General features: G+C 35.8%; 3 protein-coding genes across 3 annotated transcripts; all 3 read left to right on the forward strand.

The window, feature by feature from the left end:
* The first annotated feature begins 499 nt into the window (after positions 1–499).
* Positions 500–2,418, forward strand: LOC132270682 (protein SRC2 homolog). Its single transcript, XM_059771869.1, has 2 exons — positions 500–1,069; positions 1,769–2,418. The coding sequence occupies exons 1-2, from the start codon at positions 616–618 to the stop codon at positions 2,284–2,286; spliced, it is 972 nt and encodes a 323-aa protein (XP_059627852.1). The 5' UTR covers positions 500–615; the 3' UTR covers positions 2,287–2,418.
* Positions 2,419–3,208: 790 nt separating this feature from the next.
* LOC132268489 (uncharacterized) lies at positions 3,209–6,420 on the forward strand. Its single transcript, XM_059769330.1, has 2 exons — positions 3,209–5,342; positions 5,703–6,420. Exons 1-2 carry the CDS (start codon positions 4,889–4,891, stop codon positions 6,218–6,220), a joined length of 972 nt encoding a protein of 323 aa, XP_059625313.1. The 5' UTR covers positions 3,209–4,888; the 3' UTR covers positions 6,221–6,420.
* A 1,299-nt stretch (positions 6,421–7,719) lies between these two features.
* Positions 7,720–13,039, forward strand: LOC132270684 (uncharacterized). The gene is made up of 6 exons (XM_059771870.1): positions 7,720–8,217; positions 8,780–8,888; positions 9,032–9,123; positions 9,228–9,486; positions 10,916–11,059; positions 12,736–13,039. The coding sequence occupies exons 1-6, from the start codon at positions 7,871–7,873 to the stop codon at positions 12,829–12,831; spliced, it is 1,047 nt and encodes a 348-aa protein (XP_059627853.1). The 5' UTR covers positions 7,720–7,870; the 3' UTR covers positions 12,832–13,039.
* The last annotated feature ends 1,257 nt before the right edge of the window (positions 13,040–14,296 follow it).

Consider the following 14,296-nt stretch of genomic DNA (forward strand, 5'->3'; position numbering starts at 1 on the left):
TGTTTGACAAAATAAGCAATGCATTATTATTGTTTGTATAAAGTCAAGAGATCAATATATTGTCCTATGATTCTTGGCTCCGGTCTTACTAGCCTATGGATCATTTATTGATTTCATTTAATTGTTCATCATCATCTTGTCTTACCACATATGAATGAATTCAATCTGGTAAATTCTCCTTTTTCATTCTTTTATATTATATACCTCGTCTTCTTTAAGATTTAATTTAATTTTTAATTACTTCCTCGTATATGAGTTTTGGTCAATCATGTTGTCGTTTACCTTCTAACCAAACAATTCTCTCTCTTCTAACATGTTCATCTCACTGTTAGGTCACAAAATTTTGACTCTATGCAGATTCTTGCCCTCCTGTGATGCACTTAAGAGTCACTACTGGTAGGGAAAAGGTACCAAGACATTACCCCTCAACACTGCTTAGGTGGTTAAATTTATCTTGACATTAAAGTAAAGTATAGTCCTCTAAATGATGCAAAACAGCTTCACTTTGTCCTCTCCTTTTTCAACTTTATCAAAAGAAGAACCTTATAGAGGAAAAAAATACCACACCATCCCTTGTTTCCTTCACACACAGTTGAAAGTGAAACCTGCCTGAAAATGGGGAAAATTTGGGTTGAAATCTGCTTGATATCTGCCCGGGGACTCAGGCGAACTTCGTCACTGTTTAAGCTCCAATGGTTTGCTGTTGGGTGGATTGATCCCAAAAGCAAATACTGCACAAAGATTGATGCTTCAGGGAATGCTAATCCAGTTTGGAAAACCAAGTTCTCGACTTTGGTTGATAATTCAGAACCTAACTTCAGAGATTTGGCTCTGCAGGTGGAGGTTTACAGCAGAGAACCTATCTTCCTTAGGAAGAGGTTACAAGGAACAGCAACTGTTGTCTTGAAAGAATTTCTAGACAAGTATATCAACAACTCTGAGGCTTCAAAGCCAGTTGAAGAAGTTGGGAGCTTTCAGCTTCGAAAAAGGAAATCCAGCAAACCTCAAGGCTTTGTTGATATCTCAATCCGGATTTCGGAAGAAAGGGAAGAGTCTAGTTCATATCCAGGTATTTATTTATCATATGGATCTTCTGAATTCTGATCCTGTAAATTATGTTTTGGATCACCAAATAGATGCGCTTTGGAATTGGAATCGGAAGAAATTTGGTTCAAACTTTAAATTAAATTCTTTCAATTCTAATTTCCGAGTGTCAGGCACTCCCAAAGAAATTTGTTCACTCTTGGTAATACTTTTTATGGTTGGAGTTAAAATGATTGATTTTTCATGAATTATCAGAGTTTGAACCACAACATACTTGTGATATGAAGGTTTTCTTAAATTTTAGTAGTTTTTATGTAGCACTAATTCTATAACAGTAGAGCGGGTGGCGGGATATATAAATATATTCATTCTGAACTCTCTGTAATTGTAATTGTGTGCGATTTCTCAATATAGTGAAATGGGTGAATCACAGCGTAACTCCTGTATTTTTGCTTGTATTATCAAAATATGAACACAACATACTAAGGTTTTCTTAAATTTTAGTAGTTTCTATGTAGCCCTAATTCAATATAGTGGGAGGCGGAGTATATATATTCTATTCATTCTGAAATCTCTATAATTATGTACCGTTTTTCAACATAGTGAAATAAGAAAATCACGTGTCTATAAGTGTGTACACGAAAGTATTTTTGCTTGTGTTCTTGTTTCTGTTTTCTGTTAATTTTCACAACCTGCTGATTGGAGTATGAATTGTGTATTGAAGGTAGGGAGGAGGGATTTAACCTTGAGGATAATAGAACTGGCATTAGCATTGCCAATGACTATGGATCATCCCAGAGCTACTACCCACCACAACTGCCTCTAGCCCCGCCGCGCAGGCCAGAGAATCAGCCACAGACTAATTCCCCATATGCCCATCCAATGCCCCTCCCTGCAAATTATTCTTCATCAGTTGGCGGACCAAGCTACCCTTCAGCAGGCGGACCAAGTTATCAGCGACCGCGAAAACCACCACCGCCGCCGCCGCCGCCGCCTTCTAATGTTGGTTATATACCCACATTTCTTCCCAGAACAGATCATTTACAACCGAGTTATATAAATATGCCATCGTCTGGACCAGCCCCTGGACGCGGCGGTGGACCTGGTTTCGGAATGGGGGTGGGTGCGGGAGCATTGGCAGCTGGTGCTGTGATTTTTGGTGATGATTTTATGTCAGGATTTGATTTTCCAGGAGGCTTACAAGATGCTAGGCTTACCATATCAGCTGATCCTCCTTTCTGAAGAAGCACCATCTATTGCTTGTAATTTCTTTTTCCTAATTCCTCGTTTGTTATTGTGTTGTTATGCAATACATATGATGTTCAAATTTAGCCATTCCACTACTTTTCTAGTAAATTTTTCATTTTAATAGCAGATTATTATTATTTTTTTTTATTTTGAATGGTAAAGTGTATATATATATATCCAGACTCGAATCCTTCTCTGCCTCTAGATTATTGCGCTACGTCAAAGGCTCTTTCGTGCTGCAAATATTGCTCTTGAAGGTATTCCTGGTTATGTTTGAATATTCAAATGACACAATATTCTCCTTAAATCTAATTCAGGTTCTATCTGGAAAACTTATTTGTTGGTTGTCCTATCTTTATAACACCTCATGTAAGATGAACTCTCTGCAAGATTTTGTGTCGGAAAAAATATATATATATAGGAGTATAGAAGCATAAACAAATGATGAAGGAGAGGGTTGGAAATATGAAGTAATTTGGACATGACAGACCATATTGTAGCTTAAGTTCTATAATCATATATGTGTTTGTTGGACTTCCACACTATAATCATATATGTTTTTGTTGGACTTCCACACTAGAGTTATATATAGAAATCTAATCTTTGTTAAACGGAGACAACTACTCCATTTTGTCCTTCTATGGTGTAAGCTAGTTTTTAATGGAGTAAGTTTATCATGATTCATGGGGACATTCTCACCCTGAGCTTGCACTTAACCATTGGATCAAGAGCACAACACGTGGGAGGTCTCGATCCAAGAGCAGGGGCTGCAAATGAACAGCTGAGCTGAGCTTTAGGTTGTTTGGGCTCAGCTCGCCTAGGTTTGAGAAGTGTTCGGGCTCTGGCGAGCTTCGCCTAGCCAAGCTCTAGCTGGGCTCGGCTTGTGTGTGTGTGTGTTATATATATGTATATATGTATACATATATCCACTTTATCTAACCGTTTGCACCTGCTCCTTCAATCGTGGGCTTCCGTGATTAGCCATTGATCTTTATCTAAGGGAGGAATTCGTGGTCGTGGGTCGTGTTTGTGTCTTGTCAAAACGTGAATATCCTGTTATATGGGTGAACACGAACACAACACGATTATTAAACGGGTAACATGACATGACAAACGTAACCCGTCTAATAAATGGGTCAAGATTTGACATGATATAATAAGATACGTTTAAGTCATTTCTGACATAAATACGACGTTTAGCTAAATAGGTCATTTCTAACACGACACGTTTTGTTAATCGGGTTATGAACAAGTTGGCGAGTCAAACACGACAAGTTTAATTACCGTGTCAATTCGAATCGATATGAACATGATTAACCCAAACCCAAACCCAAACCCACTTATCTTCGTGTCGTGTTCGAATCGTGTTAGTGTGTTTAGTCAAATATTGCAACCCCTATCTTCATCCTCCCTTTTACTACCTTTGGATCCCAATCATATCCATCCATCTCAAATTCCATCAGCAATCTTATCACCGAGAGAGAGAGAACAAAATAACCCTCTTGTCGCAGATGGAGTTTGGGGATCTCCATTGCAGAGTGGTTGGCTAAGAAAGGGTGTTACAGCGGCTGTGGAATCTGTTGCTGCAGATGGGGTTTCGGGATTTCCGTTTCAAAGAGGTTGCCGGAAATAAGGGTGTTGCAGCGGTGTGGGTTTTTAGGGTTTCTATCCAACTCCCTATCTAACTTAGATGTATGTAAGAACTTAATCCAATGGATGAGATTAAGTTCTGAGTTGGGCTAACAACTATCTTTGTTGAGAAAGGGAATGAAAAGGGAGAGTGGAGGCCTGGTGGTTTGAACATTGATGTGACTGCATTGGTTTAAAATCTTCAGTTTCATAGTCTAGCTCATGTACTGTATTGAACTGTAAAATATTGAAATCAAGTTATGTTGCACTGTAAACATTTCACAAAATAAGCAATGCACTACTATTTTGTAAAAGGTCATGAGATCAACTGTCCTATGTTTACCTACCCAATACTGTTCTTGTTAATCTAAGGGTATCAAGCAGTTATAAACCTAACATTTGATATCATTTGCATAGACTAGTCAGATTCAAGTCTCATGCATTTCCATTTTGACAAAATGAACTTTTACAATGCATCAAGTAATGGCTCCTTATTGTTGAGAACAGCAGAAGCGCAGAAACATGGACATTTAATGAATGAATAAAACAATCACTACACAAATACAAGATTTATGTAGTACAACACAACCCGGCCTATATTCACACATGGAAAGAGAACTCTAAAAGAGAAATCTAATTAAAATAAGAATTTGAGACACAATTCCTAAAAACTTACCTGCCAATGGATTTATTGATTTCATCTCAATAAATTTTAACTCATTTCAGATTCTTGCCTCCTGTGATGCAATTAAGAGTCACCAGTAGGGAAAAGGTACCAAACATTACCCCCCAACACTGCTTAAGTTGTCAAAATTTTCTTGGCATTAAAGCAAGGTAGGATACTAAATAATGCAAAACAGCTTCACTTTGTCCTCTCTTTTGGCAACTTTATCAAAAGAAAAACCTTACAGAGGACAAATTCTCTCACAACCTCTTGTTTCCTCAACACGGTTGAAACCTGCCAGAAATGGGGAAACTTTGGGTTGAAATCTGCTTGATATCTGCCCATGAACTTGGGCATAATTCGTCGCTGTGGAAGCGCCATTGGTTTGCTGTTGGGTGGATTGATCCTAAAAACAAATACTGCACAAAGGTTGATGCTTCAAAGAAGGCTAATCCAGTTTGGAAAACCAACTTCTCGACGTTGGTTGATGACTTAGAACCTAAATTCAGAGATTTGGCATTACAGGTAGAAGTTTACAGAAGAGAACCCATCTTCCTTAGAGAGAGGCTACAAGGAACAGCAACTATTGTCTTGAAAGAATTTCTAGACAAATATATTCAGAATTCTGAGGTTTCAAAGCCAGTTGAAGAAGTAGGGAGCTTTCAGCTGTGGAAAAGGAAATCCAGCAAACCTCAAGGTTTTGTTGATATCTCAATCCGGATTTCAGAAGAAAGGGAAGAGCCTAGTTCATATCCAGGTATTAAGCCTTTTTCCCAACTACTTAGGATCGGCTACATGAATCCTATGTTTTTGTTTCACTCTATTTAAGGATCAGAATTCAGAAGATTATAGAATTAGGCTACATAACAAGTGTGTAAACTACTAAAATACAAGGAAACCTTCGTATCACAGTATAGTGGGTGGCGGTATTTGTATTTATTCTGAACTCTCTGTAATTGTGTGCCATTTTTAATCATAGTGAAACCCTGCAATTCCGTAGATGTAGCCCAGATTTTAGGTGAATGATGTAAATCTGTGTTTTTGCTTGTGTTCTTGTTTCGTTTTTCTGTTAGTTTTTGCAACAATGTGCTGATTGAGTTTGAATTGTGTTTTGTAGGTAAGGAGGAGGGATTTAAGCTCCAGGATAACAGAACTAGCATTAACTTGGCCAATGACTATGGATCTTCCCAGGCTTACCCACCACAAGGTCCACAACTGCCCCTAGCCCCACTGCCCCAGCCAGAGAATCAGCCACAGACTAATTCCTCATATGCCCACCCGGTTCCCTTCACTGCAAATTATTCCAGTTCAGTTGGCGGACCAAGCTACCCTTCAGCAGGCGGACCTAGTTATCAGCCACCACGAACGCCGCCACCACCTCCACCGCCTTCTAATGTTGGTTATCTACCCACATTTCTCCTGAGAACAGATCATTTACAACCGAGTTATATAAATATGCCATCGTCTGGAGCAGCCCCAGGACGCGGCAATGGACCTGGTTTTGGAATGGGAGTGGATGCTGGAGCATTGGCAGCTGGTGCTGTGATTTTCGGTGATGATTTTATGTCAGGATTTGATTTTCCAGGAGGATTACAAGATTCCAGTCTTACCATATCAGCTGATCCTCCTTTCTGAAGATGCAGCACCTATTGCTTAATTGTAATTTCTTTGTCCATTCTACGTTGTTCAACTACTTTTCTGGTAAATTCTTTATTTTAATATGAATAATTTTTATGAGGGTTCAATCCACTGCCCATGGATGTGATAGTTTGCTATATAACTATCAATTATATGTTGCAAAACTATAGCTATTGTCAGAATATTGAATTCTTAAGATGTGGTTTATGTGATATTCATATGGCTTGTGAAAGTCTCTTCCAATAGGGGACAAGCTGGTCACGATCATCAATTGGCTTTCATTAAAGGAATTGCAAAAATCAGCATTATAAGCCTCTGCACATTCAATTTAGTTCATTTACTGGCAATTTGGATCAATATTCCCATCTGTTCTAATAGGACTTCTCTCACTTTTAATCGTATTAAATTTTAAAATTGAGAATAGGGTAAACTGCAATAAATCCCTTTGATTTATTGCCCTTTTGTAAAACAACCCTAAATTATAAATTGTTCTCTGAACTAATGATTTATTACAATTAAGAATAAATCTATCCCTAAATTATATTTTACCCTTTCATATTAAATTTGTCATTATTATTATTATTATTATTTATCTTTTCTCTTATCTAAGAATTAATTATACCATTTATCTTAATTATATTAATAGTATTATTTTATTATAAGGGGGATTAGATAGAGTTGTAACTACCATTTTTTAAAAATAATTAACTTCTTATTAAATTTTTGCTATTTATAATAAAATTTATTATACTCGATTTAAACGTAAACATTTTTTTACACAATATATTTATAAAAATTAATAAATTACTTAAATAAAAAATACCTTCATTTTCAAGCAATATATTAAAAAAAAAAAATTTAAGAAATTACTTAAATTATTTTAAAAGCATCATCTACCATACAATTTCGTGGTCTTTTGGACATTGTTAGCCTTGTAAACATTGTTTCCTTCTACAAGAGCCTCATCTATGGGTTCTTGCCTCACAAGTCACATTGCATACAAAAGGAGAAGGTTTTTGAAACCACAAAATTATGAGGTTGTGTTTGTAAAATTGGAGTGTTGGAATTAAAATTTGTGAAATTGAAAAAAAAATTAAAATTTATGAATTTTAAAAAAAATTAGTTTAATTTTGTTAGTTACGTTTTTTTTCATTTTTATAAATTTCAATTCTATATCAATGAACACGGCCCAAATGTTATGTTTAAAATATTCCATATTTAATTTAAAATTTGTATTAAATTTAAAATACGAATTTGATATTCCAAACGCAACAAAAGAAAAATAATTATATTACTCAACTAAGGAGTATAAAATTCAGTAATTGCCTCAATCTATTAAACTGTATAATATTATATTAAAATTCCTCCACATACGTCGCACTGCTCTAAATTGAACTATCTCACGCAGAAAACAATTTAAATCAAAGTGAAATAAATAAAATAAAAATAATTACCTTCATAACCATCAAAAAGAAAATATTAATTACTTCATGGCTGTACTCGCCAATCGCCATAGTTTGCAACGAATTCACTCATAAATGCGCTCTCTCTCTCTGTCCGTCTCTCTCTCTCTCTCAACCAAGAAGAACGAAAATTTTGTGGGAGTCCAAAAACCCTAGAATTGGACTGTCTCGTAATCAACCATCAATGGAAGCTCTACTCTGCAGAAAACTGGGCGACCCAACACTACCACCAAACTCGTCTGAGGATTCCGCACTCACTCTCTCAGCTTCTCACCCAATCCCCGAATTGAATTCTCCAACTGCAGTCAGAGTTCGAGTCAAAGCTACGAGCTTGAATTACGCCAATTACCTCCAAATTCTGGGCAAGTACCAAGAAAAGCCTCCTTTGCCCTTCATCCCAGGCTCAGACTACTCTGGCATCGTTGAATCAATCGGTCCCCGTGTTTCCAAGTTCAAAATCGGCGATCCAGTTTGTTCTGTCATCGGTCTCGGCTCTTTTGCCCAATTCGTTGTCGCCGATGAGACTGAATTGTAAGTGCTATTTATGAAAACATACAGGCACCCATATGCACACACACACACACACACAATGCATTTCATCAGCATTTTTATATATCTGCTTGAAGCATGTTATACGGTTGTGCGTTTGCCCTTATTTGAGAAAATTCAACTATGGTTCATTAGAAATGCTTTGTAATTTAATGAAAAATGCAAACTATACATGTATAATTTTCTATAAATGTGCAGTGACAAGGTGGAAAAAACAAATGGGTAGGAGTTAGTTTGGTTAACCTAATTATAATTGACCACATGCGAGGAACTAATTTAGGGAAGAAAATAAAAAGAAAAAAAGAGAGCTTTTGATTTGCTAATAGTGTTTGTGGAACAATAATTTGTTTTAGAGACAAGGCTAGAATTTTTTATTTATTTTTTGGTAAGTTAGACTAGAAATGCTACATAATGCATGGAGAATGGGAGATGTAATTTGGATTTACACATTCTCAGTATTGTTGGTTGATATTCTTAAGTCTAGGCTTCTTGGGATTATTTATTTATTTTGTTATTGTTTCTAAATTGGGTTGGGATATTAAAGGTTTCAAGTACCTGATGGATGCGATTTAGTTGCTGCTGGTGCACTTCCTGTTGCATATGGAACATCACATGTGGCCTTAGTTCATAGAGCACAATTGAGCAAGGGTCAGGTATCATTCCATTGTTCATCTTGTCAATGGCTGCACCATATGCGTTCTTATGTCAATGGCTGCACCATATGCGTTCTTATATCATTGTTATGATTTTGTATATATGCAGTTTTTAAAATATGTTAATGATGCTGAAATTGTAGGTATTACTGGTTCTTGGGGCAGCTGGAGGTGTTGGGGTTTCAGCTGTACAAATTGGAAAGGTCTGTGGAGCCATTGTTATTGCCGTTGCTAGGTACTTGTTCAATGACTCCATAAAGCAGAGTTGTAGTCTGTGGCAGTTCATTAACTTAAAGCTCTGACTTCTAACTTAGGTTCGGGTCATATTTTGAGTTTCAGGGGAGCAGATAAGGTGCAGTTTTTGAAGTCATTGGGTGTTGATCATGTTGTTGACTTTAGCAAAGGAAACGTAACTGATAGTGTCAAGGGATTTCTAAAGGCAAGAAGGCTCAAAGGGGTTGACGTATTGTATGATCCTGTTGGAGGCAAGCTTACGAAAGAAACCATGAAGCTATTGAACTGGGGAGCAAAAATTTTAGTCATTGGATTTGCGAGTGGAGAGATCCCTGTCATCCCTGCAAATATTGCTCTTGTTAAGGTATTCCTGGTTATTGATTGAATATTCAAACAACGCAATATTCTCCTTAAATCTAATTCAGGTTCTAACTGGAATAATTATTTGTTGTTTGTCCTATCTTTATCACATCTTGTGTTAGATAAACTCCTTGCATAATATTTTGTGCGGAGAAAAAATGTAGGAGTATTTTTTTTTTTGATAAGTAAAAAGTAAAAATAAAAAAAATGTAGGAGTATAGAAGCAGAAACAAATGACGAAGGAAAGGGTTAGAAATATGAAGAAGTAATTTGGACATGACAAACCATTTTGTAGCTTAAGTTCTAAAATCATGTGTTTATGTTGTTAGAGTGCCACACTAGGGTTAAATATAGGAATGTAATCTTTGTTAAACCGAGAGAACAACTCCAATTTGTAGGAGTGTAGAAGCAGAAACAAATGACGAAGGAAAGGGTTGGAAATATGAAGAAGTAATTTGGACATGACAAACCATTTTGTAGCTTAAGTTCTAAAATCTTGTGTTTATGTTGTTAGACTGCCACACTAGGGTTAAATATAGGAATGTAATCTTTGTTAAACCAAGAGAACAACTCCAATTTGTCAAACTATGGCGTAAGCATAGTTTTTAATAGAGTAAAGTCTATCATGATAGAGTTGAAAGAAGCGAGCTCATGTGTATTCTAATAATGTTTAAATCACAAGCCAAATCACATGTATTTATTATATGCACATTAGTTGTTAGTGCACCATATATGGCTTATCATGCAATTCTACACTTATTTGACCACATTTGAATTTTAACTCTTTTTTTGTTTTCTGGAGAGTTGTGATATTCCGGAGTTTTGGTAACCCATAGTCCCATGTGGACGTACCTTTTGCTTTCTGTATGTTTGTATGCACATTGCATGCTTGACACACATATGAAGAAACATGGAAAGCAAGAAAACAGTTTACTGGAGTCTGGAGAAGTTAATAGCATGGGCACTTTTGGTTATCCATGTTATGTACTAGAAATTTCAAAAGAACAGTGTTTGTAAAAGTCAAACCAACAGATCAAACCGCCATTGATGCTGGTTCCAGTTTGCAGGTCTGCCAGGCCTGCTCAACCACCTGACCGGAGACATCAAGAATAGTATGAATAATAGAAAGTATTAGAAAATATAAAAGTTACAGGACTTTTCCAGGAACCTATATTCTTGTAAACTGCATTGATTGAATGAAACAATCATAAATAAGTTTTTTTGTTTCTGAGTAAATAGTTGTATAATTCCCCCACCCAATATATAAATGTGTGTGTGTGTGTTGGGTTGGGGGAGGGGGAATTGAACCTACAGGAAAAGGGACAGTCTTTTATATTCAACTAAGCATCAAATGGTTCTAAGCACATGATTTTACAATCTATCAGTACTGATTAATAATCTGTTCTAAATTCTTTGTATGTACTGTTTCTCAGAACTGGACAATTCATGGTCTATACTGGGGAAGCTATAAAATACATCAACCACGTGTACTAGAAGAATCTTTGAATGAACTGCTATCCTGGTTGACAAGGGGCTTAATCACCATACACATTTCTCATACTTACAACCTATCAGAGGTTAGCAGCTTCTACTTGTGCTTGTTTTCTTTTTGATTGAAGAGAGCTCCTTGTCAAATGAGATTTTGCAGTAGCGATAATTCCCATAACCTCTGTTATTTGCATTCTTTACTTTACCCTACATTATAAGTGTTGACATGACATGAGTTCTGACATGGGATCTGAAATACTGATTGATGATCTTTGGGAATTAGAGGAACCTGAAACCTAACACTAACTTGACTTGTCACTTCTAGCTGAGTTCATTTAACATAGACCATAATCCATTAGAATTAACTATGAATTCACTGGATTCTAGAACTGTGTTTCTTTCTTGGTCTTCCACCGTAAAGATTCTCCTTAGCTACCTTGTTCGGTATCCCGGCATATGGTTGTCGAGGCAGGCAGGTTTAAATATATATGTGTTTCTTTTTAAGTACCAGAATTTCATTTATTTTGGATCTTTTCTGCTATTACCGGCTGTTTAATTCCTTCTTGTGTTACTGATCTCATTCTTCCAACTTGTTATCCCAAATGACCACTTGTTTTACTGATAAAAGCAGTGCAGTATACACAAGGTGTGTCACATAATGAGGCAAATGATGCTTCCCTTACCTAAAACATTTTTCAAGTCCTTTCAAGACTAGACCAGAAACCTCTTTAGTACTGGCTTCAGCAGCTACTCTCTCGGGTACAAAGTACAAACTCAACCATAGCCTCTCCTGTGTGCCAATTTTCGCTTTTATTTGCCCTGGGTATCAAAGTACTACTATCTCTGTGAACACTAGTGAATAGACCTTCCTCTTTTCCTTGTGAACCATTATTTTCTTCACAAAAAAGAAGACAAAAAATCCTTTGCAAGTAATACCTAACCTTTTTACTAAACCAATAGGCTGCTCTATTGGCAAAGCCATATGCACACATGTATTGGTACACAGAAGAACTTCAACGTAGAGAATGACCGACTTATTACTCAACCTCGCAACGCTAGAACCATGCTAGAGCCTGATAGTTCAAAATCAATAGTTATGAACGATTAGTACGGGTTGTTATGAGTTTCAATAAATTGCTTCAAATTTTTGTGAAGATCATTTCTTATTCACGAGTTGTTCTACCCACCTCATTTATAAAGGCTATGACTTGATATTCTTCTGTTTACATTTCCTTATAGTCAAATATCTGACTAAATGGAGACAGATAGTTTTGCCTCTGCTTGCTAGCCACCAAAACATCTCTTTTGGCTTGATGTGGTAACTATTTCAGCTATAGCGCTTTTTAAGACATGGGGAAATTTACTCATGATGGCACTAGGTTTTTATTTATGATGTTGCTACTGCTTTAATATGACATGAAAGCCAAGGAACGACCCACATGAATAAACCAAATAATCCATGACCATTATTGTATCTTTCAATACTTGTGATCACTAAAAGAGTGGGAAAAAGTTTTTATATGATCCTTGGGCCTTTGCTGTCACATTTGGTACGAATTCCTAGCTGAAGTTTGTGGCATCCGTAGGTTAAAGATTTGGGCAGCTCATAAGGACTTGTACATTCATTATTGTTTATGTGTTATATTACCTTTATGTGAGTATGATAATGACATGAAACAATACAATTGAAATGCCTGATTATTGCTTTTATCTCGATTTCATTACTAAGAACTAGTCTGATGTAGAAGATATTTGTTCTCGACAGGCCAACCTTGCATTCTCGGTTATGAAGGACAGAAAAGTGATCGGAAAGGTGATGATTGCTTTTGATGATCAGAAAAGTATAAGATCTAAGATGTAATTTGTTCAGAATTCAATTGGGAGAAAGTTTCTCTCTGCATTTGAATGTCAGAATATGTAAATGTCACTGCCCGGTGCCCACCATTACATTACATGGTATCTGTTTGTAAGTCATGCTAAATAAGGAGTTGTTGGCAGGGCATGCCCTTCCATAGGAATAAATTCTAGGAAACTGAAATCCAAAACTAGCTGCCTTGATGTTCTATTTATCATCTTTCATTAATTTAATAAACAATAAGGCTGTTGTGTATCAACAATATATTTAAAAAAATGAAATATCACTAAACTGCAGCACTTGGTGGTAAATATAATTAGTTATTTAAATAATTAAACTTTGGGCCTGAATTCTATCTATACTCAAAGTATTATTTAAAATATATTGCAATTTCAACCCGAAACCAACTGGAAAATGAAAAAAAGAAATTGCAATATATTTTAAATAATACTTTGAGTATAGATACTTATTGCAATATATTTAAAATAATACTTGCATTATTGCAATATATTTAAAATAATACTTGTGTATCCTGACAATTTATTTACTTTCTTTTTTTTTTTTTCATTTTCAAGTTGGTTTCGGGTTGAAATTGCAATATATTTTAAATAATACTTTGAGTATAGATAGAATTCAGGCCCAAAGTTTAATTATTTAAATAACTAATTATATTTACCACCAAGTGCTGCAGTTTAGTGATATTTCACTTTTTTCCAAATTGAGAGAGTGAGGAAAGATTGTCTTACATTGGAACCAAATGAAAAAATGAATGGAAATAAATGAGTGGGTATATAGTATTATCTAATAGTTTAAGTTTTTGGATAAATGGGCTATCTGTTACAATGGGTATTAAAGTTAGGTTCAGTTTTATATTCGTTGTCACGCTAATCACCCAGCCTAAAGGGCATCAGGATGATCTAAGCCGCAACGAGGAGATTGTGAGTTCAGAGGTGGGGAAGACTGTTACAAAGAGAAGCTGTTGGGTTTTTTTTTTTTTTTTTTTTAAATCAATGGAAATCAATAAATTTGGTTGAAATGATACTCTGTACTAGAATCAATAAAGGCTGGCATTTTATTTTATTTTTCAAAGTGCAATTCTCAAGATTGCATTGATCTTAAGGGTCGATTTATTTTGACCAATTCATCTAATGTCTCTTTTCTTTTAATTAGTTTTGATGTACATGATACATCAACGTCAATGCTAACCTTGACTGGGAAAATATATGTATATATTCACGTTCAAAAGTATAATACTACCTAATAATATTAATAATGCATATGCTTACACGAGGTCGCACTCATCATGTAAGCATATTAATGAATCGACTGACATTTAAAATAAAATAATAATGACATCAAAAAGGTACTTACAAAAGTTGGAAATTAAACCGTTTGCTTATTTACTTTCTTCTACTAAAGCCTGTCTCAAAAGTTCACCTAGCACATGAAGTCATATTCAATCAAGTGACCT

The sequence above is a fragment of the Cornus florida genome, unplaced genomic scaffold (assembly GCF_030987335.1).
Source record: "Cornus florida cultivar Cherokee Brave unplaced genomic scaffold, ASM3098733v1 CherokeeBrave_3.0.0_Hap2_Chr08, whole genome shotgun sequence".
Taxonomy (NCBI): domain Eukaryota; kingdom Viridiplantae; phylum Streptophyta; class Magnoliopsida; order Cornales; family Cornaceae; genus Cornus; species Cornus florida.

Bases quoted from the DNA above. Each gene is read 5' to 3' on its own strand.
- LOC132270684 (XM_059771870.1), top strand. From the start codon at position 7,871: ATGGAAGCTCTACTCTGCAGAAAACTGGGCGACCCAACACTACCACCA. The intron at 9,124-9,227 runs GTACTTGTTCAA...TTTGAGTTTCAG, and splicing joins ATTGTTATTGCCGTTGCTAG to GGGAGCAGATAAGGTGCAGT. The intron at 11,060-12,735 runs GTTAGCAGCTTC...TGTTCTCGACAG, and splicing joins ATACTTACAACCTATCAGAG to GCCAACCTTGCATTCTCGGT.
- LOC132270682 (XM_059771869.1), top strand. From the start codon at position 616: ATGGGGAAAATTTGGGTTGAAATCTGCTTGATATCTGCCCGGGGACTC. The intron at 1,070-1,768 runs GTATTTATTTAT...TGTGTATTGAAG, and splicing joins AGAGTCTAGTTCATATCCAG to GTAGGGAGGAGGGATTTAAC.
- LOC132268489 (XM_059769330.1), top strand. From the start codon at position 4,889: ATGGGGAAACTTTGGGTTGAAATCTGCTTGATATCTGCCCATGAACTT. The intron at 5,343-5,702 runs GTATTAAGCCTT...TGTGTTTTGTAG, and splicing joins AGAGCCTAGTTCATATCCAG to GTAAGGAGGAGGGATTTAAG.